At 34.4% G+C, this 26341-nt stretch overlaps 1 protein-coding gene and 1 long non-coding RNA gene across 2 annotated transcripts; one reads left to right on the top strand and one right to left on the bottom strand.

The window, feature by feature from the left end:
- Positions 1-5211: 5211 nt before the first annotated feature.
- Positions 5212-7268, bottom strand: LOC147065419 (uncharacterized). The gene is made up of 3 exons (XR_015071808.1): positions 7047-7268; positions 6585-6809; positions 5212-6280 (listed from the first exon to the last, which is right to left on the bottom strand). It is a non-coding gene; the product is annotated as an uncharacterized LOC147065419 (long non-coding RNA).
- Positions 7269-9282: 2014 nt separating this feature from the next.
- Positions 9283-26262, top strand: Dis3 (exosome complex exonuclease RRP44-like protein Dis3). The gene is made up of 13 exons (XM_085957143.1): positions 9283-9452; positions 9707-10035; positions 11664-11869; positions 12846-13075; positions 13280-13562; positions 13938-14224; positions 19521-19758; positions 20051-20346; positions 20907-21113; positions 21888-22108; positions 22677-22845; positions 24729-24896; positions 25914-26262. The coding sequence occupies exons 1-13, from the start codon at positions 9399-9401 to the stop codon at positions 26181-26183; spliced, it is 2958 nt and encodes a 985-aa protein (XP_085813269.1). The 5' UTR covers positions 9283-9398; the 3' UTR covers positions 26184-26262.
- Positions 26263-26341: the final 79 nt, after the last annotated feature.

Raw genomic sequence — 26341 nt, 5'->3', positions numbered from 1 at the left:
CTGGATATCACGTGGGACACACACAACAAGCGGAGGTTTCTGTCACCGGAGAAGTGTGTAGCACTCCGTCACCATCTGCTAATGCAGGTACAAAAAGGCAGTTGGTCCCTCAGACAGGCACATATCCAATCCCTTCTGGGGCGACTCAACTTCACATCGAACATCGGATCTTCACACGAGGAAGGTTGCATTACCGACGGCTACAACGCTCCAGTCATCAATATGGCCGAGGTCCCATCCTCGCCAATTGATGACAATTCCACCACAGGCCCAACATGACATCATGTGGTGGCTCTAGGCGATAGGATCCTCAGATTTGACACAACGCAGGTACAAAAAGGCAGTTGGTCCCTCAGGCAGGCACACATTCTCGCCAATAGGCAACAATCCCACCACAGGCCTAACAGGACATCATGTGGTGGCTCCAGGTGATAGGCTCCTCAGAGTTGACACACATCAATCACTTCCTGACGACAGACGCAGCCGACACAGGCTAGGGAGCCCAACTGAATGAACACCACCTATCAGGTACGTGGGAACAAGACCAGTTAGCATGGCATGGCATTCCAACAGGAAGGAAATGTTTGCAATTCAATCTCGGGTACAATCAATCATATGATCAGATCTGCTTCTGCAGACAGACAACAAAAAAAGTGGTGGCATACATCATCAATGAGGGCGGCACAAAATCTGTCACCCTCCTAAACCTATGCCGACAAATACTAGTATTTACCAGTCGAGCCAACATCACGTTTACTGCACAATACTTCCGCAGAAATTACAACTGCATGGCAGATCATCTCTCCCGCAGACAACTCATTCCCGAATGGCACCTCATTAACACCGCAACCACCACCCTGTTTGACCCATCAGAAGGGGAAAAGAACAAATTAACTTCTTTATTCAACCATATACATTGAAAGTCACGATGGTCTATACCTCGTCAATGAATCATTGTCACATACAGGAATTTGGCATACCCAACACCAGGTGATAACAAACAGATATCTCAATGACTTCAAAGTCAAATTCGAATAATGAAAGGGGTTTTACCTACCAATAAAACTCTTATTATTTATGTTGACTTTGAAGTCCAGGTAACTTCTACCTGGTTCCTTGAGCCATATCATTCTTTAGTTCGAAGCAGACTCGAGAGTGGGTCTATTGTTTGGGCACCGCATCAGTTGAAGTATAGCCTTATGGTGGAGAGGTTCAGAAGAAATTCTTGAGACTCCTTTATTTGAGGTTGTACGGATACTATCCGTGGCTTTATCCAACTGACTTTCTCTTAGGCATGCTTACATACTGCAGTTTGCAATTTAGAAGAAATCTTTGTTTAGCTACGTATTTTTTTCGACTTATACGAGCCTACGAGGTATAAATGAGAACTCTGCCATTCTGGGCAGTGTTGACCTGTGTGTCCCTGATAACTATCTTAGAAATAGAGAACATCAGTTGTTTATTCTCCCAAGGTGCAGAACCAACATGCCACTGGTAATGCCAATTGGGAGGGCGATAACTATGTTCAACGAAATTTCTTCGGGTGTTGATATGTTCCATCTACGTGAGGATGAGTATAGGTGGACGTTGTTTTATAAATTCTTAAAATAGGGTTTGCTTAACTCATCCGGTGTACTTCCTTGTACCTATATAATTAATATTTTTGTATGTACATATTTCTACTGTTTAATAACATAAGTACTATGTATCTCTTTTTTTATGTAACACTTACTGTTTTAAGTATATATCTTTGTTTCTACATGTCATGTTGTGAACGTCTTAAACTTATAATTTGTAATGTCCACAATATGTTAAAAATAAATAAATTGAATTGAATTGAATCATAATGAAGACAAAGGGGTCCCAAACTCCCTACATCAAAAATGAACGCGCGGGTATGACCAGAAAATAAAAAGGGAGGAATGACCAACGACAAGAAAAAGGAAAATAAATTAGTAGAATATAACCTCACGAGAAGAAGAAAGAGCAAACCCTATCTCAAGGACTAAAAGTCAACATAAAAAATTCAAAAATAAAAAAAAACTTACAAAGCCATTGACTTTGATCTATAATGTACTTTATTGAATTCGCCGGTAAGCATTTTTGACCTAAATAAATTCTCCATTTTAGAACAAAAAAACCTATAGATTTTCAACAGAATATGAAAACGCGTAGGCACTATATATAATGCCAGCGCTCCATTGGCGAGCCAAAAGTCCGACGACAATAAGTCTTCAGATTTTTCTACGTTCTGCTACTGGCCAACAGACGTTCAACGAAACGAGTATATAATTAATTTGACGAGTAAAACAGTCGACTTTGACAGCATAGATAATATACGTATATCTGACAGTTAAATCGTGATGGCGTTAAATGATACCGACGTTTTATGTTTTTTGGGTTATTGGGTGGCAGATAATGTAATAACGAAGCAAAGGGTACACAAATACTGGGTGAAACATTGGATAAGGAAACGAACGACATTATCCCACACAAATTTAATACGAGAATTGCGTTTGCAACCGAGCGATTTCCGCAATTATTTGCAAATGTCGGAGGATGTATACACAGAACTGTATAATTTGGTCTCCCCATTTATTAAAAAAAAAAATACTATGATGAGGGAAGCTATTTCTCCTCATGATAGATTATGTGCAACCCTGCGATTTTTGGCTGCCGGCGGAACATTCACTGACTTGCATTATAGAACTGCGATTGGAAGACAAACTCTGGGCAAGATAATTCCCGAAACTTGCCAAGTCATCATTGACGTTTTGAAAGGAGAATATTTCAAGGTGTGTATTATATTATACGTCATCTAATAAAGTTGGGCAAATTTACAAATATATCATTAACAAGTAGACATTGGTTGGTCTTATAAAGTGAACGTTTAGTGGATTGTTTTACCTATATAAATCATAGACGGCAACATCATAAGAATGGCAGACAAGATGCATTTGAGATAGGTATATATATAGTCACAAATAAGGCCATCGTTGACATGCTAAATATTCAATAGACCATTAGAATGCTGTACCTAGCCAGGACTCTCCATATAGGCTGTAAGCAAGCTGCTTAATTATTCCTGTTGAATGTATTGTAATACTAGTCATATTCTTCGAAAAGCAAGCATGGAATTTGATTTCTAAATGAGGCCACATAATAATATAGGTTTGCTAACATAGCTCAAATACTTACCATTTGTTGTATCGCTTAAGCTAAGGTTTATAGGCATAAAAACAAACAAAAAAACAAATATTTTTACAAGATATTTATTCATACAAAAAACATTAATTTATTATACCGGCTTTTGTACATTTTTGCTTAATATACGATAAACTGGTTGAGTATGAACAGTAGTTGCTGGCATTATTTTGTCACTTTGTCCCATAAAGGCAACTTCATGCATCAGCTTCTCGGCCAGCAATCTTTGTCCCTGTGACATCGATCGTAGTTTCATGGCCATCATTTTGCCAAAAACATCAAATTCATCTTCAGTCTTGCTTAGTTTGTCGGTGATTAATTCTAACACTTTGTTGGCGCTATCATTCGATTTTTTTCGTTTGAACGATGGGGGTTCTGGTGCTCTATTGAGATTCGACCTTGGAGTAGTCGACAACGTGGATGTTGAAGGCGAATATTCTATCTGTAAATAAAATGTTGATTATTTTTTGTTGCAGTTCCCTGATACGCACGAAGAAATGGAGACGATTGCAGAAGAATTTAATAGTAAATGGCAATTTCCAAATTGCCTGGGCGCAGTTGATGGGAAACACATTGCAATCGTGCCACCTGCAGGCGCCGGCTCCCACTTTTATAATTACAAACATTTCCACAGCATTGTTTTGATGGCGATTGCAAATGCTAATTATGAATTTATTTATGTTGATGTTGGAACAAATGGACGTATTTCTGATGGAGGCGTACTGAGAAAATCTGATTTTTTCAAACGTTTAGACGAAGGCAGATTAAAAATACCTGCACCAAAAAAACCTACTGCTAATTCTGATGCACTGCCATTTGTTTATATTGGCGATGAAGCCTTTGCATTACGTAACGATTTCATAAAGCCGTATTCACAAAGGCAATTAAATCACAGTAAAAGAATATATAATTATCGGACATGCAGAGCCAGGCGAATTATAGAAAATGTTTTTGGCATTTTAGCTGCTAGATTCCGCATTTTTCAAGCTCCAATAAACATGAAAATTGAAAATATCAATACAGTTGTATTAACTTGCTGTGTGCTGCACAACTTTCTTCGTCGCAAATCAACACATACTTATACTCCTTCTCATGACCTTGATAGGGAAAATCCTGAGACAGGTTTAATAGAGCTCGGACTGAGGTCACAGGACACCTTAGCGCCTTTGGAAGCAACGACTAATCGGAACTCGACTGCCAATGCTAATGCCAGCGCTCCATTGGCAAGCCAAAAGTCCGAGGACAATAAATCGTCCGATTTGTCTATGCCCTGCTACTGATCAATGAACGAATAAAAAAGTCGAGCTGTCAAAAGTCAAAAATTGCGATTATCGTAATGTCTTCTGATAACCCTATAATTTTGTATTATTTATATTTAGACTTGCGTAAAATAATATAGCAGTGAAAACAACACAAGATTTACGTTTTCTTTTATGAATTTCATAAATACAAATAAAAAAATTATTGGTAAATCTCTCATTTTATAATGTGTAAATTAACAAATAAATCAATGAAAATGTTTAAAACAATTACAGATTTTTTTGCGGTCCGAATGATTGCGTATTAATGTCAAATCGAATTTGCATTGCGATCGACGGACGAAGTCTGGCAACTCGGAGAGTAAAATATCAAACATGTTTGAAATCCAACGAGCCTGGTCTGCGGATTAAAAAGTCCGCAGACCTGGGGTGCTTCACGCGAAAAAAAAGTCCGAAGACTGTAAATCGTCTGACTTGCGTGCCAATGGAGCGCCGGCATAAGAAAGCGCGAGGAGATTTCGAAAAATATTTTAATACTACCGGGGCTGTCACATGGCAAGAAAGTATGATAAGCAATAGATAAATTAAACCAATGTAACAATTTAGTTAAAATGTTTTACCTCAATACAATCTTCGTTGTTTAACGAGTTGGAGTAACTCTCATCAGGAGACATGTTTTCCAAATCGTCCACCATGCTGGATATTGAGCTCGATTCTGTAAAACAAAATGTAAATTGTTAAAATACAACATAACCTCTTGAGACCCGAGATAGAACCAGTCATGAGAAAAAATATTTGTGCATTTTTCTGTTCAATAAATATTATTAAGATCACAAAAAAAAATTAAAATATTTTTTTTACTATATATTAACTAAAATCCACTACGTGCACGTGAGTGCATCTCAGGTCACAATAGAGTACAATATTGGATACAGTACAAACAATGAAATGAAAGAAAAACAATGTGATATCCATATAATGATACAATTTTATTAGAAAAATAATACAATAATCATAATAATATAATGGTGATTGGATAATTATATTTATTTAGATTAAAAATATAGTACAATACGGTCAAAACCCTAAAATACTACACATTAATTAACGCGCACTTCAGGGAATAGGTTTAGGGACAACCATTCTTTGCTTTAGAAGTAGATCTGTGTTTACTCGGTGTGTTATGGAAGCTAATGGTGAAGAGTTTCTTGGATGACCTTGTATCGATGATGATAATGATGGCTAAATGACTTTAATACCAAATCGTAGGGTTTGCAAGTCTGATTTTCCATGACTATGAAGTATTCCAATCACAGTGAATATTTTCTTGCCTATAAGTTTGCATGTACAATGAGCAAACTATTTCATGTCCATGTCCAACAAGTCCATGTCCACAGTGGTCAAAGATCCTCACAGTTTACATGCTTGATGTCCTGTGAAAGCAAACACACCACTGTGAAGATTAATGCGGCTCATCGACTTGTAATCAGTATTTTACAACAGCTGACTGAGTGATGCATATCGTTCTTCGTCTTCTTTGAATCATAACACGTATTGGCCTGAAATAACGAATCGGTGAGGTTGAAGCTGGTAAAAAAGTCATATGTGTAGACGTACAAGGGCAGTTGTTGTGAAGCCAAAGTAACATCACAGCGTTGCATTGAGATTGTATCGTATCTTCATCAGATAGGTAGGGTTCACTTCCCCACATGGAGAATAATTTATAGAGCAATTGGAGTCCAGCACCCAATAAACCATATATGGCCATGAACTGAACTCTTCAGCTCAGCATCATTCGTCTTATTAGGCTCAGCGTACTGAAACAATAGAAAATACAATACTATGAATTAATCGATACATTTATTCCTATTTATTAAGTATTCAACACCAGGAATATAAATACTAATGGCCAATAGTATTAATCACTAGGTATATTAAGTATATTAATTATTCTGTCCATCGAATCCTCAATATGGAGATCACAAAGCCCTTTCATCACAAACTGTATCAATTTAATTGGTACTTAATTGATTTTTTAGCAGTGCATGCACTTGCCTAATAAAATGATAAGTTTGATATTTATGACTAAATGATAAAGTAATATAATATGAGCATTGATACCTTATGGTTTCATAAGCCAGGATAGGATCCTGGATTGTGATTTTGAAGGATGTATCTCAGCCTCTAGCAGTGAGTAAAGTTCACTGGTTCTCCAGAATAAAGTCATCATCTGGGCCCAGGAGATGAATGTGAACATCATTACTGTCGTCAGGGTTATATCCTCCACCAACTCGACATCATTATCATTCAAAATATCACCAATATGCTGGCTATTCAAGGATTCGTCTAAATGTAAACAAAAAACATAACCTCAATAAATCAGATATACTAATGTCAAAATATATCACTCTAGACCTGAGTTACTCATGTGTGTACCGAATTTTGAAACTATGATTATAATATTTTACAAAAGTGTAAAGATAATTTAAAGTATACGGAATATTACTATGATTCATTGTGAAACTAAATACATCATTGGTTTTTAATATAAATAAATATTAATATTTAATTAAAAGCACTTACTTGTCAGAGTTGACTTTTTAGCCGCCATTTTTGTCTTGTGCAAATATCCATAACTTCAAAGTCAAAATAACAATTTATTTTAAAACTACATAGGCTAGTGTTTTGCTCTAGTGGTAGAAAAATATACTATCTATACCACTGTAGTCAAATGCGGTTCAAGTATCCATTCAAATCATTACTAAAAAATATTTAAATAACGTCCACATATGTGTACCTCAGGACGCAAGAGGTTAATACTCAAACTTGTTTTTTATTATCTCTCCCCTAAGTACCCATTCCTTCATACGGTTAATATTGATATTGGTATAATTGGTGTAATCCAGTATATCGGGTATTTTCAAAATGTGTTTTCCGCTGTATTCCTCATAACCAAACTGTACCATTAATTTTGATTGATGATTGACGATTTATTGATTGTCTCTGAAGGAACCTAACTCGAGTGATTTTTGATTTTATGATCATTTCTTTTCTTCTTCTTTCGACCATGTCCGATCATAATATGGACCTCCACGGAGTGGAGGTTTGTATTGACAGATTTTGTTTTTACGAGAAATGGATGTCAGCCACTTGCTCAACATATTAGGTCCATACTCTGACTCATACACAAATTGAAATTCAATGTGTACTTGTCAGACCCAGGATTTGAACCTGGGACCCGACCACGACTCAATAAGCCGCGCTTCCACCGCCATGATCGTACCTATATATTATTATTTCTTACCTACCTCAGCAAAGAATAAATAATTTTATTGTGACTAGAAATGATTCATAGCTGTATGTTTTAATTGCTTAATAGTAGCTAATCTAATGCGATGTCACTTTCAGAGATACGACAATGTCATAGTCTGCACGTGTATAATAAATAGCTTTAAAGCATTCCCTCGTACCTATATATTATTATTATTTATTACCTACCTCGGCAAAGAATAAGAAATTTTATTGTGACTAGAAATGATTCATAGCTGTATGTTTTAATTGCTTAATAGTAGCTAATCTAATGCGATGTCACTTTCAGAGCTAGGTACGACAATTTCATAATCTGCACGTGTATAATAAATAGCTTTAAAGCATTCCTACGTACCTTCCATTTGGTCGTTCAAGAACTCCAAATTTTTATAGTACCACAGTTTGGGTAGATAAACTGCGTCTGTGCCGGCTCCGCTTCGATATGATGTCCTTACTTTATTTCTCTCCTTTCTGTTACCCGACCTCAATGTCTGTATTTTCTTTTTAACATCGTCGACCCTTGCCTGCGGCTCCACCTTGATTAAAATCTCCAAAAGTTCCGCATACGCCAAGGACTTGGCATCACGATTCTTGTATAGTGGGCTGGTCGTCTTCCACAACGATGGGTTGTCTTTAAAACAACTAATAAAATCTTCCAAGAAACTTTTCGAATGCACTCGTAGATCTACCATTGTTGTTATCGATGTGAGATGTCCGAACACTTTGAATGACAGTAAAATAATGATGGCGCTGTCGTCCGTCGGCATAGATATAAATAATGTGACGGTAAAGCGTGGTGAACGTACGAATTTCAGCGGCTCGGCGAGTAAAATATCAAACATGTTTGAAATCCAACGAGCCTGGTCTGCGGATTAAAAAGTCCGCAGACCTGGGGTGCTCCACGCGAAAAAAAAGTCCGAAGACTGTAAATCGTCTGACTTGCGTGCCAATGGAGCGCCGGCATAAGTTTTGCCTAAATACTATACAAATATTGGACAGGGTGACAAAAAGATGGCAACACTGTGTTAGTCTAGGAAGCAGTGTTGCTATTCGTACTATAATTATAGTATTTGTCCGCGTACTATGTATGATATAAAACAGATATAGGAGTACGCCCAAAATACTAAAATTTTGATTATCGGAAAAAATATGTTAAAAGTAAGTACTCAAATTTCGATATTTTCGTTCGATAGTACTATAATTTCGCAATATAAGATTTAGAGAACTTAAAAAAAAATTGCTCGAAAAACGTAAAAAAATCCCTTGACTTTGGTTAAAATGAAATTTCTTATATTTTACTTCGCAAGAGGTACCTAAATAAAAAAGGGTCTAGAAGTTTCTCAAATTCTTCGTTATTTTTTTCTGAGAAACAAAAAACCTATACATTTTCAACAGATGAAAACGATTACTATATTTTTTCCCCAAAAATATTGCCCAAATACTATAATTTTGGAGTCTCTACACTTTGAAAAGATGGCAGCACTGCTAGGAAGTGTCAGAAATTTGTTTCATTCGGTAGATTAATATTGTCTATGGTTTGTTTCTAATCTGAAAAGGCATGAGATGCTTGTGAAATTGCGCTAATTTTTAATAATAATAACCAAAGTTTTTGATGGATGATTTAAAATGTTGACTTCAAAAACTTTTTTATCGATTACTAAACGAGGAAACATTTTAAAGGTAGGTACATATTATTATTAGTACTGTTTCATAGGTGACGTTTATAGGTTATACTTTAATACATGTATATTTTTAATATCTCTAGTTCTACAAGCTAGACACTCCAAACTTTTGTGGTGATTATTATCCATGATGGATCTTATTGTATATATATTTCAATATTAATATGTTGATTTTATGGTACCTACATCGTTTCAATACATTACATTTTATCGTAATGGTAAATCTAACTTTCATGTAATTTTGATTTTCAGATAGTTCGTGAGCACTATTTACGAGATGATTTATGGTGTGGGTCGTCTTTATGTCGAGTATGTCACCAGACTGCCAATGACTTAATATTAGAAGGAAATCCAACCTCCATCAGTTCAACCCATGCTTATCCTCACTATATTATATTAGATACAAACATAATTCTGGATCAAATTGATGTGCTCGAAGAAGATGCTATCAATAATATTATTATTCTCAGCACTGTTATGAGTGAGGTTAAACGTAGAAGTACAACTGTATACAAGAGGCTGAATGACCTAATATCTAACCCGGGAAGAATATTTTATATGTTCATAAATGAACATCATAAGTAAGTAATCATTACATAGATAGATCAAAGAATTTTGCTATAAATAGAAAGAGCCTTAGGTATACGTTATATCTGTTACGATATTTGAAATTATTTAGCAAAACCATGAAGCATGGTTAAGTTAGTAAAATCCACGAATATTAACATCATTCAGTTGGCATACTGATTTTCTGACACATGCATCAGCTACCATTTTTTATGTTCATTGCGATTACTTACACAAGTGCAGTTATAAAATGGTTTTACACCAATTTTACAGGATTTTTAAACTAAATAATAATGCCGATGTTTAGTATTATTACTGGCTGCGTATAGTCATTGTGATTAATTATATTTTTATTTGCCCCAAAAATTGGCAAAATATCAGAAGTAGTGTGAAGTTGTTTACAAATTAACCTGCAATGCAAAGTCCAATGATCCTTCTTTTGCTTTCAATTTAATACATTTAGACCACATAGGTATCTATAGAAGGACGTTTTCAACATCTTTGAGATAGATAGATATTGACTGATCCCCTATGTAATATGCAGTGCAACGCAATAGCAAATGTAATAAATCGGTAATTAAGTAAACATGAGTATTATGGGATGAATGATACCAATAGATGATTAGAAAATTGCTACATAAATCCTGTCACATATAGTGTTGCGGCACTAATTGCCTAAATACCATTGTCGTGTAAGCCGTTGGATTGACGAAAATTAGCGAAAAATTAACAACCGAGATCAGTAAAAAGACATAGAGCAGTGGTGGCGAACCTATGGCACATGTGGCACGTGCGGTAATTATGCCGGCACGCGAAAGAATTTTTGATGAAATCAATTTTACAAAATATGATATGATAAGTAATAGTATGATTTTGTTTAAATGGTTTGTCACCAGTAAATGTTATTGGGTGGTCATAGGTTCTAATTGTAAATGCTTGACAGTTGCATTTAAATAGATTTTCACTGGAGCGTTCTTAAGTTGTTAAATTTCTAATAAAAACAAGTATCCAATGTAAAATTGCTTGTCATCAATCATCTCACCAGCATGATATTTTTGGGTAGGTATACCTTCTACTTGTAAATTCAAAAATATCGTATTTCTTGGGGTTTTCTTCGGTTTTTCTAACGAATATGTGTATTTAACTGGTCAAATCTTATGCTTCTATAAGAACAAACATCGCATTTAATTGAGGTTCCACCAACATGTGTCATATTATAGCACACAATACACTAATTTATGGAGACAGCAGGGTGAAGATAAAAAAATATATATTTCCGAAAATTACATAATAATCAATTAATACTAAGTACTGATAGGCACATAATGTGGTTTCTAATTCATAATATTTACCCCCAATATTAGCCATTGGCATGCAACTTATTATCACGAATATTTTGGCATGTAATCCTAAAAAGGATGTCTTCATCCAGTAGTGGAATTCCCTGACTGGTGATGGCATAGTGTTGTAAATACCGTAGTACAAAATATATACAATAACTACTGACATCTCAAAATCGCATGTGTATTATAGTAGAGGTTTTAGTAAAGAAAAAATGTTGAGTATTGCCTGTCACACATAGGCATCTTTTTTTTTAGCTTGAAATAGACATTCACCATTTGGACATTATGTATCATTCCAGAGATACGTATGTGGAGAGACTACCAGGAGAGTCTGCCAATGATAGAAATGATCGAGCCATCAGAACAGCGACGGCTTGGTACGATAAACATCTATCACTCAGTTATTCCTCAAAGAAAAAAGATGACAGGTTACGGGTAATTTTGTTGACTGATGATGCAGAGAATCTGCGAAAGGCATCTGAAGAAGGAATTATTGTCAGCAATGGTAATTACTTATTACACCTACATCACGTATACTGAAAGATAATTGTTATTTAATAGATACCTAGCTACTCATTTTTGCGGTCTCGTTTCTAGCACTGGGAATACCATAGTTTGCACAAAAAATAAATCACGTTAACAATGTTTTGACACAGAAGAGCCAAATATGAGTAGCATGATATAGATTTTTCACGAGCCGTAGATATATTTTAACATGGAGGGAAGATAATGGCCATGGTCATGATTAGCAGCGTAAACGGTAAAAGAGGAAGACGAAAAACACCTGGATGTTGAAAAGCATTGTCTGCATTTTGTAGATTTTTATAGCAGCCCACTTGCATTGTGAAATCAGGTTGCATTTTTCTTTCTCCAGATTTTCACATTTAATATCAAGACGTACGAATTATGGAGTTCCATAACTTTTTCATCGTTAAGTATAGCAATTGCATTTCAATAGTGCGAGTGTCAACATCAAATCAAAAAAAAATAATTGGTTGACATTTACATTGAAAGGATCTGTAACAAAAGTTTGGATCGCTTCACAAATCTTAAATTCCAGTGACCTTCACAGAGAAGATCCCCTCCGGCTTTAACCTGATCTGTGCTGGGAGGTTTTGTATGGCGACAAATGAGAGGCCGCGAATTTTTTAGCAAAAATAAACCTTATTATTTTTGGTGGTATTGGAAATATAGTTGTTTCACATTCAATATCGCGTTCCAAAGAATCACATGGAGTTTGTGAGACACAATTTACCGACCTATGTACTCATGCTACATTTATATCCAATGTCAATTTAAGTCTAGATGTTATGATCTCCTGAAGCAGCCATCATAGTTATAATGTGAAACTGTATAATTTATATAAAATTATTTGTTTTTCTATGTTATGATATAGTTATACTGTGTAACTGTAATTTCCATTTCAATGAAAATTTTAATAAATATTATTAATTGTCGATAATATTTTTGATTCATTTCAGTCAGAAACTATGTGCTCAGCCTCAAAGGATTTCCTGGCTTGGAAGATAAATTAACCCACCGAGACTTTGTAGTAGAAGATAGTGCCAAAGAGTCTTTATTTCCACCTCATTTGACACCAGCCCAAATCCACGAAGGCATCAAAAGTGGGCGACTGTTGCAAGGCTCATTCTTAGCATCCCGCGAAAACTTTTTAGAAGGATCTGTCAATGCGGCGGGTCATGAAAAATTTGTGAGTGAATTTATTCAACATTTAATTTTGGATTCATAAATAATATGCACAAAATTGAATTACTTACTCCATTTTATACCAAACCATCTAAGTATCGTAATAATCTGTTTACAGTCTCCAAAACCCAATAAAAGTACAAATCATTTTACATAAAAAACATTCTGTCATTAAAAATCTGTATTCATTTTTTTGGACGCCTTCCAGATCCTTGTTCAAGGCCGAGTTGGTCTAAACCGCGCCGTTGACGGTGATGTTGTCGCATTGGAACTGCTGCCGGAGGATCAATGGACTTCTCCGAGTGATATGGTTCTTGAAGACGTCACCGAAGATCCCGGAGATCTTCTTGAAGATGAGAAGCTTGTACTCACTGGAGACGGAAAAAAACCGAAAAAGAATGTGGAAAAAACCCCTACAGGAATCATTGTTGGAATAATCAGAAGAAAATGGAGGCAATATTGCGGCATATTACAACCCAGTCTCATCAAAGGTAAACTAATTCACCATAATATACAGATGCAAGGCTTCAAAAAACACAGCACTGAAGCATATAGAATTAAAATTAATTACATAATTACGCATAAAATAAATGCTGACAGATGCGAATTGTCAAAATTTCGATAAAAGAAATGTAAAACACCATTATGTTAATTGATTAATATGTAGTGAAATTTAATATTTTGGGCTATGTATGTGAATGACACTTTATTTTGGCTTTTCTTTGATATCTTAACAATCATATTATTTAAGTATTATTATTGAGTTTATTTCTACAGGCATTAAAATACATTAAAAATCAACCAAACAATGAATTCGTAATAACTTTTATAAAAAAATAGTTGCTGTATTTTTTTTTTAAATTTAGGTGGTACGCGACACCTTTTCGTCCCTGCCGAACGCAAGATACCAAAGGTCCGTGTGGAAACCCGCCAGTCCGATATCCTCATGTCTCAGCGCATCATCGTTGCCATCGACTCATGGCCGAGAAACTCGCGATACCCGCTCGGGCATTTCGTAAGAGCTCTAGGAAAAATCGGTGACAAGGAAACCGAAAATGAAGTCCTCCTTCTCGAACATGACGTTCCGCATAGCAAATTCAGTGAAGCCGTCCTCAGCTTTCTTCCAAAACTGCCGTGGATTATTACGGATAAGGTGAGTGATGATGTTTTTGTATGCAATTCAGTTGCCTTCGAGTTTCATATTTTTTTGTACGAGTGGTGATCCAAGTAATGGTAGTTTGCTCACAGGAAATACTGAAAAATAGTTTCAATTATTTGAGGTCTTATCCATTTATAGGGCGGCAGCTTGTCAATGACACAAGAAATAGGAACAAACACCCTAGTGAACCTGTCAATGTGGCATGACCTTTTTGTTATATTGTCACTTTCTTTATTACTATTTTCACTGTGAATCTTTTTCCCCTGCCTAAATCAGGCGATTTAATAATCATCGGTCCCAATCTCGAGCGGTATTCATTTTGAGTTGGATAGCCAATATGGCAGCTGCTATCGAACCTGGAAATGTGTTACTTTATTTCGAACAATACTCTTGAAAACCCAACAGTTACGGAGCATGTCATGGAGCATATCCGTCTGTGGTGAGATGTAAACTTGCAGTCATAATATATGATAAACGGATATTAATTGTAGAGTGTAAGTTAACAATTTAATCTTGTATTTGATACCTGCTTCCCTGTTTTTAACTGCGCAAGTTTTAAACTTGGTAAAATATTTGATTACTCTTTTCTTTCTGTGGTCGACAAGTAATTCAAGATTTTTAAGTGCTCCCTGGTTACGCTGTAAAGTAAATTTTTTTTCCGTAATTAGCAAAAAACTTGATTTAATACACAATATTATGTATGTAATAGATATATATATTTTTTTATTATTTTATACTCACGTGAATATCTTTCAAGAGTTTATCAAATGAATCTAATGATTTAAAATCCTTTATCTTTTCCCATGTATTTACCAATGATGTGTCCATTGAATTTATTAGTCTTTCAATTTCTTGATACTCTGAAAAATTATATTCGTTAAGTGTTTTAATGCAATTGGCATTTTTATTTGAAACAAAATGTTTAAGTAAAATTTACTGCCACAATACAATATTTTCAAACAAATATATACCGAATAAGATGTTTATCTTGCACAATACAAATACTTTGAAAAACAAATAATTATTATCAGTTTTCGCCTTCACTTTTCTTACATATTAAATAGTTTTCTAATATATAAAATATAGATAATAATTGTCACTCGCACATTGGCTGAATAGTGTAATAGGCAGCCTGCGTGCGCTTGCTAATCGCAAGCTCTACGCATCGATGCTGCCCGCTGCCTTTGATTTGCATTTAGTTCTTTGTCATCACACATCAACGGGATTCACTCTCCCAGAAATTCTCTTGTACACCACTACAAAAGGTTAAACCGACCTTCCTCATCTAGTTCCTTCATTTTTTCAGTTGCTTCTACTTTATTTGTTAAAATTGTATGTTGTTGAGCCCTCAGCCGACTTAATACACCATCTGCCGATTTCATTTCTAAATACAGTTGCCATAGTTCCTTCGCGTCCTCTTCCAATTGTGCCTGCAACTTTCTAATACATATATCATATAGTGGACAGCTATAAAAATTCTATCTAAACAACACATTTTTGCAAAAACTATTTGTCCAATCACACATAATTAACACGGATTGACTAGATTCAAGTAAATACAATAATTAAAACAGTATATCAAATCTATTCTTCGAATGACAATCATGGACTTATATTTTTCTTCTTTATATATACGAATTATAAATTACGTAGGTAACATTATTTCAATGCTTGGTGGAAATCATCGATACCTTGGTTTCTCTCTCATCAAATCAACATCATCTTGAATATTTCTCAAAATACTGACTAGCTGATGAAGTTGCCGACAAAATTGTGGCAATTGAGCTTCTGTCAAATGCTGACCTCCATATCTAAAAAACACATATGTACATAGTGCATGATAAAATACGGTGAATATGTAATTTTATAATAACTATGTAATTTAACTATCGAATAGTTTTGTTTAAATACACATTATATTTTCATACCTGGAATCAGGTTGGATTGTAATTATCAAACTTTTTTCATCATCTTGGTCTTTGTTAGTATTTATCATATTAAGAATTTCTTCAGTGTATTTCTCTCTGAAATTATTATATTACAATTTCATCTAAGTATGTAATATGTACACTATATAGGTGTTATAAGTATGTATTTTTAAAATTTGAAAGTCTTTTTTGCGGTATTGCGGTGCGGGGGTTCTATGGGGTGTCATGACTGGCGAGGCCGCATAACGAAATCGGAAGTAATTTAAAATGCTATCAATTTCAAGGTAGTGTTGTATAGATCAGTGCTCCGCAACCGGTGTGCCACGAGACGATGCTAAGTGTGCCGCGGAGCATTCCTTTAAAAAAAAATATATAAATAATTTTGTATATTATGCAATACTTACTTAATAGCCAAATTTGCATACATGGCTGGTAATAAATACATTTGAACACCTGTATGAATTTAATAAAACATTGCAAGGTCAGAATAAAAATATATTGACGTGATCTGATATATTAGAAAGATTTAAGACAAGGATCTCGACAAATGTACCAAAGGACCTACCAGGCCACCAATGAAAACAAGCAATTAATTTTGGGTCCGTCTCAAAAAATTTAACTTTGCTTCAAAAGATATTTCATCATTACTTTCATACAATCAATACGACTGGTTTCGAACCCCTTTTGCAACCAATGCCAAAAATTCTATAGAAGCGCTTTTGCTATTTTCTGGATTTCAGTTAATAAAGAATATCCTCGTATTTCTGACAAGGCTAGTAAACTAAGTAAGGCTAGAAACTTTTACGTTCATTGAAACAAGCTCAGGTATCATATTAAATAGTTATTTTATTGATAATACAAATACATGGAAATATGTACATTTGGTTCTTCGTCGTGTGTTATGTATATTTAATTATTTATCAAGTAAGTATGTAATGTAATTTTGGTGCATGTCCCCCACAAGGTGGGGGGCTTTAGCCTGGGGGCCCAAGCTCAGGGAGGGCGTCGTGGCAGGTCAAGCAGATAAGTGAGATAAACACAAATTACAAATTTGCTCTAATAGCAAAAAAAGTCACCTGTAGCGCTGTTTTACTTCGCTGGCATTAATATTTTAACACATACAATTGTAGGATACAATTAATTATTATTGTGTCAATACTCGACAAATAATTATTGTTAACCCGACAACTAACCATAATTCAAATGGATGTATTAATAAATACAAAAAATCGCTAAACATAGAATCAATACGATTAATTTTACCTGGAACATCATTTGAAAACGCTATTTTAAAGTATCACACTGTCTTTAACCTTAGCCATAGGTAGGGGGGTGCCAAAGATTTTGGCCTGGGGTTCATGTTTTTGTGTATAAATAGTTTTACGTGTGATGTGCCACAGAATTCTGGGAAGACCTTTAGTGTGCCGTGGGTGAGAAAAGGTTGCGAAGCACTGGTATAGATAACAGGTAAAAGTTACATGTTATAATGCACATGTTACGCATTATCACATGAAACTTGATTGGGGTGATATGTTACGCAATTGAGGGCACAAATGTCATCAGTCTCCCAACAATCTCACTGTACAGAAAGCACTGTCATGTGTGTCGTAGCAAAACAAATGAGGTGTCAAATGATTTCTCTTGACGAGCTCTAACCTCACGTGTATGTAACATTATAAATTGCATTTAAATGTTATACAACAAATACAGTACTCTCTCAGTAATCTGCCACCCCAAAAACCAGACATGTGTTCAATTAGTGAAAGCGGCGGATTATAATGCATACATACAAAATATGGTAAAAATTAAAACAGGTATTTCGTAAAAATAGTTTTTTTGAGAAATTTGTACTAGCAAATTACGGTTTTATTTATAATCAAAATCAAGTATTTACTAAATTATACATACATATTTATCAACTTAATATTAAACAGTAAATCACATGACACAACCAGTTGTTCAGTGAGGCAGATATTCTTGAATGGCTTAGGATTTCTGACTTTCTGACTTTCCCTATGACCAAAAGCTTCATTTTGTGTGTGCATTGGAGCACGGCATAATTGTGATGCGGTCCTTGGACACTTTCCTCCCTGGTACATTACTTTCTTCGCGATGAACGTACGTTTTACGAAGGAGATGTTTCCAAAATAAAGCCGTCTCATCTGAGTTGTATACTTGTACGTGGCGGACTACTGAATTTGACAATTGAATACTGGCGAAGTATAGAGCTTGATTGTGTGCTTTCAACTATGTAGTAAAAATAACGGCGGATTATAGTAGTTGTCGGATAATCAAGCGGCGGATTACTGAGAGTCTACTGTAGTGTGAACTTTTCTGACAATTTCGGCATATTATATAATACAAAAATACAATCAGAATCAAAGAAAACGTGGAAAATAGGAAGGAACAGACTCCGACGAATGTAAAAAGGTCCCACTCACTGCTGCAGAGAATTCTAGACTTTATTGATAGAGAAAGTAAATAGGACGCGCTCGCGCTAACAGTGACAAAGTGACACTACATCACCAAGTTCATCGACGTCGAGTGTTATATCTACTAAATGAATTAAAATGACTTCAACCATCAGCTGTAACCTCCTGTACTTTTATTCACTACTCTGATCACACAATCAAATCCCAACAGGCGTAGTTCTATGACAAACCCAACGGCGTGACCCCGTGCTCTGCCACCGTGATTTTTTTTTCCTTTTTTACCAGGTTTACATTATGGGTACAAGATTATTATGTAATTTGAATGCATTCTCTTTATATTGGTAGTTACTATTTTTACCTAGAAATTTTCACTTACAGCTTATGACCTTTTGATATTTGTGTTGTTTGTATTTGGTTTATCAACAGAGGTGAAGGTGAAGGTCCTTGGATAACTTTATTATTTGGTGTGCCACAATAATTATTGTCTTCTTTTTTCGAGCTACCAAAAATCTTTCTGACAACATCGGAAATAAATGGTCTATTTTGACTTGTGCTTGGTCCCTCTTTTTCATTTTCATTTTCCATTTTTTTTTTATGTTTTGAGATGCTTTTTAAGTAAACTAAAAATTTTGATGTAATAGGTGTCATTAGCTTCGAAAGAAATACAATATTATTCTTTCTAGAATATTTATGCGTAATTTGAATTTGGAATTAACATTTGTTTGTCTTTTTATAGCTATTTTGAGTCATAGTTCATGTATTCCCATATATCACATACCTATAGATAAGTAATAATATGTATTAATATAGAGGTTTATTTTGAAAATAAAAAACAACATGCTCTATGCATGATTTTATTATGATCGTAGATTGAGTTAATAAAAGTCATGATCTGTGTCAATCATGTTTACTTCATATGTTTTATTGTAGGATGTCGCTGAACGTGTCGATCTCCGTCACATTGATGTTTGTTCCGTTGATCCCCCCGGTTGTACGGACATTGACGACGCATTACATTGCAGAGATTTGCTGAATGGCAACCTAGAAGTGGGTGTGCACATTGCCGATGTGTCCCATTTCATAAGGCCTGGCAACGCAATGGACAAAGAAGCCGCCATGAGAGCTACAACTGTTTATTTAGTTGACAAAAGAATTGACATGGTGCCCGGTTAGCTATAAACCATTTCTATTTGATTTATATGTACACGTATGTAATATTTAACAGGTGTCTTACACAGATAGGTATGGAAGAAATTATTTTCTATTTTCTGCAATAATATGTAACATAAAATATTCAATCATAGTAAATATGTAATGAAAAAATATTATATTGAATATTGCAGTAGACATCTGTGTTTGTACACTGTATTAATAGTATTATTCCGGCATAGATAGTTGACCAAAACTGTATTCTATTCTATAAACATTTATATCTATAAAAGTGTTTACTTTTCTTACAGACTTGCTCAGTTCAAACTTGTGTTCATTGAGAGGCGGAGTGGAACGATTTGCCTTTTCTTGTGTTTGGGAAATGGACGACCAAGCTAACATTTTAAACACTCGATTTCATAAGAGCATCATTAAATCTCGCCAGGCCATGACCTACGAAGAAGCTCAACTCAAGATAGATGACAAATCGCAGAATGACAGTCTCGCTAAATCCCTCCGATGGCTTAATAAACTTGCGAAAATTCTCAAAAAGCGTAGAATTGCCAATGGAGCTTTGGTTTTAGCGTCTATGGAAATACGGTTTCAGGTATAAACCCTTATATCATTTTTTTATACTTTAAAATTCAGACTTTCAATGCCAATTTACTACTCTTGATTCATTTACAAATAATATTATTAATTCAAATATGACACCAATATTTTCTATGTAATTATATAGCCGAAGCAAGTCCGCCACGATGGCAAAATGCCTTTCTGTACCAAATTTTGTCATTTGTTTTATCAAAAGCTTTATAGGAAAATTTCAAAAACATTGTTAGAAAAAATTCCCAAAAAAGAAATCATTACAATCAACAGTATTAGTACACCAAAAATAATTAGTTGAAACATCATAACGATTGCTTAAAGTCTCACATTTGTGCATTTGCATAATCGCTGTTTTATGGATCATTTCGTGAACTAGTGAACAGCCTTAAGTTTGAGTGGAAATGTAAGAAATTGTTATATTAAATTCCATCTCTTTCTTGCTCACAAATGTGGTGACTACGTTATCTTGTCTATGAATACGTAAAGTCTAGCTATTTAATTGACCAAAGAATAATCATGCATTGAATATTTGTATATTTATTTTAATATATTTATTTTCAGGTGGATTCAGAGACCCATGATCCGATTGAAGTTGAGGCAAAGAAATTGCGCGAAACAAACTCAATGGTTGAAGAGTTCATGTTGTTAGCCAACATTTCGGTTGCGAAGAAGATTGAGCTGGAGTTTCCGGAATGCGCCATGCTCAGAAGACATCCTGAGCCGCCTCAACCAAACTTTGATCCTCTCATCAAAGCAGGGTTGAACAGGGTAATTCTTCTTAATCCCTAAATCTATTGTAGTGGTGGGATTTTGAAATCATATTTGGAATAATTAAACAAGTCTTTCATTACAATGGGGGGCTTGTGTGTCTGTAACAACGTGATGTACATTTGCTCGTGTTATATGTATATTATTGCTTCCAGAAATGGAAAATGCAAAAGAACAAAATAATATTCCAATATGTATTATAGGCCATTAGCTTTGATCACAATGTTAAACATAGATCAATAAGGCTATAAATAGTACCCCGATACGAAACTGTAAATTGCAATCGTAGTGCTTGTTATTGTTTACATATATTTCAAATGCAATATGGTAAACTATTTAAATCGAAACAATCATGGAACGCCTGACAAACATACCCATCAGAATGTTTTTTTTAGAAAAATATTTACACCGAATGGCACTTGAACCCACGACCATCGCAATATGGGTGCTGTGCTTTATTGATTCTGCTTTTAAGGTGATCATTAATGATGGCGAGATTTCCGAACAATTTGCAACTGATGTGTCAATTCAAATTCTGTTAATATTGGTTAAGTACATACAGTGGCCTGATTATGATGGTTGTGTGTTCAAATCCCATTTAATGCAATTATTTTTCCAAAAATGTGTATATTTCAGTGGTGCTCCTAATTATATACCTATTATAATAATGCTATAATGCTACATTCTTAAAACTTTTATAATATTGTTCATTGAAATTAAAAAATCATTTAAATAAATTATAATATGATTTATGTAATATCTTATTATGTACAGGGTTACGAAATAAAAACGGCAACAGGCGGTGAATTAGCAAATTCCTTAAATGAGGCAGTAATGGAAGATAATCCTTTCTTCAACACCATGTTAAGAATTCTGGCCACCCGCTGCATGATGCAAGCTGTTTATTTCTCCAGCGGCACCCTTCAAAAGAGTGAATTCTTCCATTACGGTCTTGCCTGCCCCATTTACACACATTTCACGTCACCAATCAGAAGGTACAAAAGGATTACATAATATATTATTATGTATTTTAAATATATCTTGAACTTAATGAGTGTCTTGTAAGTACGAGTGAAAAGATCGGGCAATGTAATTAGCTGAAAGTAACCACCATTTAGATATTTTCAGATTTCAATGAATTTAATTATTGGATAGGTTTTTTTTTATAACCGTCAGTTAAATAAACCAAAGCTATATGTGCCATGCACTAATTCTTAGAAAAGTAAAATTAAGGCTATTTTTGCTATTTTGTATTGAAATCATTCATAATGGGCAAAAAACTTTTTCATCTGATTATAGGGCAGTATTGAATTTGAATTCAATTCATAATTTTCAATTGTGCATAAATCAAAAATTTTGCATATTGTGTTTTGTTTTTATTTAAATTCATAAAATAGGTAGGTTCTTACATAAAAATATTGTGATTTATTGTTCTACTAATGATTTTTTCTAAATTCATGGATGTCTGTTGTTATTTCATTATTATTCATTCCCTAATATGTTTAACACGTAAAAGTAGAAATTGAATATATCAATATATAAACTATGTTATTGCTTTTCAAGATACGCCGATATAATAGTCCACCGATTATTAGCTGCGTGCATCGGCGCTGATTCCACTTACCCAGAACTATTGGACAGGAGAGCGACATCAAAGCTTTGTGAAAATCTCAACTACCGTAACAGAATGGCGCAGTACGCCGGCAGAGCATCTGTTGCTCTCAATACTCACGTAAGTCGCAGCTGTCAGATTTACATAATATGTTTCACATATCTGGGTGTTATCGTGCTTCCTTCTACACTTTCCAACCACCTCAGCTTGTGTTTGTAGACTCTTCTTCTTTCGGTCAATTATTGTTGAGTAGGTGGTTGGGTATCTTTAGGGTTATAATTTTTCAGCCCGGACACTTCGCCAGCTAGAAACGTCTGTTGGAAATGCTGACAAAGTAAAATACCCATCCTCATCTTCAGACTAAGCCGCTACTTCTGTGTGTGTTTTTATATTTAACCTTTTTACTCCCAGCTGATTTAGCCTAGCATATGCGAAGACTCCCAAGCGTTTTTTGCCAAAAAATCGTCGATTTAGTTTTTTTTAAATAAATAATTCTACACATGTTTTAAAAATTTGAAACTTTTTTTGTGTGTTCTCAATGGTGTATAAAGCAATAATAAGTAATAATATTGATAGTTTACATCAATAAAACAAAAGAAAAAAATAATGTATCAATATTTATTTAGAAATGAACGGATAAAACTATGTTTGAACTGCAAAACAAGTGTGACAACATTTTTTTATTTAGAATTGATATATCAAATTGTATAGTATAATCTATTCTTATCTAGTAACAGAAAAAAAAAAACTTATTATTATTTCTCTATGAAATAGAATTTTTATAAAGTAATCAAAAAAAAATCGTATAGAGTCAAGGTATTCAAGAATATTATTCAATTCACGAAATCGCACGAGAATTCGATACAGTATCGAGGACTAACTGTTATGGGAATGAAGTAATTTCAAAAAATAAGTTTCAAAGCACTAAATCTATTATAATAATATTTATTCATGTATTTTTTCACCATCCTACCAAAAAAACAGTGGGCATTCATTGTTCGCTCGGTCAGAGTTCATAAAAATTACAAAATTCATAATTATGTGATATATGAATCATAAAACAACTAAAAGAAATCTCAGAACTTAAAATGTGTCATAAAAATATTGTTTTATTATTTTTATGACCCTCTTTGGTTTCGAGTTCGACAGCAAGAGCAATTATGACTTGTGAGTTATTAGGGTATGACATAATTATAAACAAGTGCCATACTAAAATAAATATTAGTCACACCTAACACAGACCGAATATAATGCTATGTCTACATGAGACGAAATATGACGGGAAAAAAATTGGAATAAATCGTAAATTTGGATCCAAACTTTCGGCCGATGGATCGGCCCAGATGGAGTTTTCGCATAGGTATGGTGGGCCGAAATATCGGCCGAATGGGAGTAAAAGGGTTAAAACACTATTCTTCCCATTTCATATTCATTCTCAATGTCTAAATATTTAGACTGTTTTATTTGAATTTGGACACTCACATATTATACATATCAACCAACATTGCTTGATAGGGTTTCCATTACCGGGCAATCCTAACTTAAAGCAAGCCTATGCATCTTCCATCTATGAGAGATGCTCAATTGACTATTCCCGCTTACACATAGGTACTGTTAAAATTTGTTATGTGGCCCCTGTATTTATTTTAAAATCAAGGGTACAAAAAATGCGATGGCAGAGTTGTGAAGTGCCTGTGGTAACTTGCGGAGTCCAAGTGACAATGTTTTTTCGGAATGTATTAGCCGATTACGGTGCCTTTCCGGAATTGCGCAGATTCGTTCTAGGCGTGTAGTATCTGCGTGTATCTTAAAGTTAGTTAACATACAAAAAATCAAACTTAATAATAATAATAAAAATTCGCAAATACCTCTACTCTGTTTATTTGGACGAAAAATGCTGGTTCTGGTTTTTTTTCGGAGGGCGCTGAAAATTTACTCATCTCATATTAGATAATAAATATGCAGAATCCTAACCATATTCTCATCTATGTATTTGATTTCAGCTATTTTTCAAAGGAAAGGTTCAGCAAGAAGAAGGATATATTCTCTTTGTGAGAAAAAATGCTCTGCAAATTTTAATTCCCAAATTTGGACTGGAAGGAGTTATCTACGTTTCCGGTAAAAAACAAGAAAAGGATCCCAAAGCCCCCCAGTTCATCTACAGTGAAGAGGTTAGTGTGTCAATTATTTCCAATATGTACCTTGATTTTAATAGTTATCTAATATTAGCAGTCATTTAAATGGTGTTTCATTATTTTTGGTATTTTTGACTCCCTCCCCATCATCACAGTTTTCCACATAATCCCCTTTTAGAAATTAATTTAGAAAATTACATTTTATAATTCGTTAAAAAATAAATTTATCGTAAATTATCAATTTCAATTTAATTTTTCTCATAAGTTCTCACGGAACACAAAATATTAAGATTATATTTTTTGATTTTGTGGCGTCACATGTTCTACAACCCGCATATCCCCGTCATCACATTATATCAGACCCTCCCCCATTAGGGCATGACATCTTACATGTATCACCCTTTATTAAATTCATGGGAATTTACGACAGGCGATATATAGAGATGGATTTCAATATACATATTGTATATTGAAATCCAGGAATTTTTTGCTATTTTTTTTTTTACTTTATGGTTGCTACATTATACAGAAATAGATGGAAAGAAAAATCCATTGGTCAAACTTGTCTAACTGGCTGTCTTCTCTAATTATTCAAAACAATAAAGGAGACACTCTAATCTGTATTATTATAAATGTTGTTTGTGGTGAAACAGAGTGGTGAACACAAAATTATTGTTTTGCAATGCCATGGTAATTATTAATTGTGTTTAATGTAATAACTTTTTTAATAAGTTATTAATAAACCAGCGCGTGCAATAATTGACCATGCAGCCGATGCAGGTACAATAATTATCTACCAAAACTACGATACAGTGTGTATAGGAGGGCAGTAAAATTATTTACTTGCATGTGGTATGGTTCAACAGTCACGTGTTTATAGATGAAAATCTAATAAGACCTAAGCCAATGGAAATACTATATTTAATTGCATATTTTTTTTACTTATATGTCTCATGTCATGTCTCATGGGTAATTAAGGCATCTATTTCAGGAAACTGATATAATATAGTATTCTTTATGTTATTTAAATCTATGATATCTCTGCCATTACAGGAACAAACCCAACGCTGTGGTGACATTGTGTTTCACTCTTTTGACCCTGTGACAGTACAACTAAGTTTGGATACGACTAATGTCCAACATGAAAAATTGGTGTTTGTGCTCGTTACACCGTATATAGAGGGATTTAGTATTCCACTAGCGACTCCTGAAAAATGTGAGAAAAGGAAAGAACATTCTGATGCCGCAAATGGCAGTAAAGAAGGTGTCAACACTGATGGTAAAAAGGGGGAAAATAAAAAAAGGCGCAAAAAATTATGTTAAAATGTATTTAAACTTTTTTAAGTACTTATATTATAAAACACATTGAAACCCTTAACAATAAACATTTTTTTTAAAAGCCTTAATATTAATATTGTTTTTTTTTTATATATCTTTGTTCAGTTACATTCAAAAGTATTTACATCTTTGCCTCATACACC

Source organism: Rhyacophila brunnea, unplaced genomic scaffold (assembly GCF_057557595.1).
Source record: "Rhyacophila brunnea isolate RB1 unplaced genomic scaffold, BYU_Rbru_1.0 scaffold_6, whole genome shotgun sequence".
Lineage (NCBI taxonomy): Eukaryota > Metazoa > Arthropoda > Insecta > Trichoptera > Rhyacophilidae > Rhyacophila > Rhyacophila brunnea.
Note: the sequence above shows the minus strand (reverse complement) of the source record. Positions and strands in the feature narration are given on the sequence as shown.

What these genes read in the sequence shown, in the direction of transcription:
- Dis3 (XM_085957143.1), top strand. Translation starts at nt 9,399, where the DNA reads ATGTTGACTTCAAAAACTTTTTTATCGATTACTAAACGAGGAAACATT. An exon ending in CTATGGAAATACGGTTTCAG is followed by an intron (nt 20,347 to 20,906) that starts GTATAAACCCTT and finishes ATTTATTTTCAG; the next exon opens with GTGGATTCAGAGACCCATGA. An exon ending in TTCACGTCACCAATCAGAAG is followed by an intron (nt 22,109 to 22,676) that starts GTACAAAAGGAT and finishes TTGCTTTTCAAG; the next exon opens with ATACGCCGATATAATAGTCC.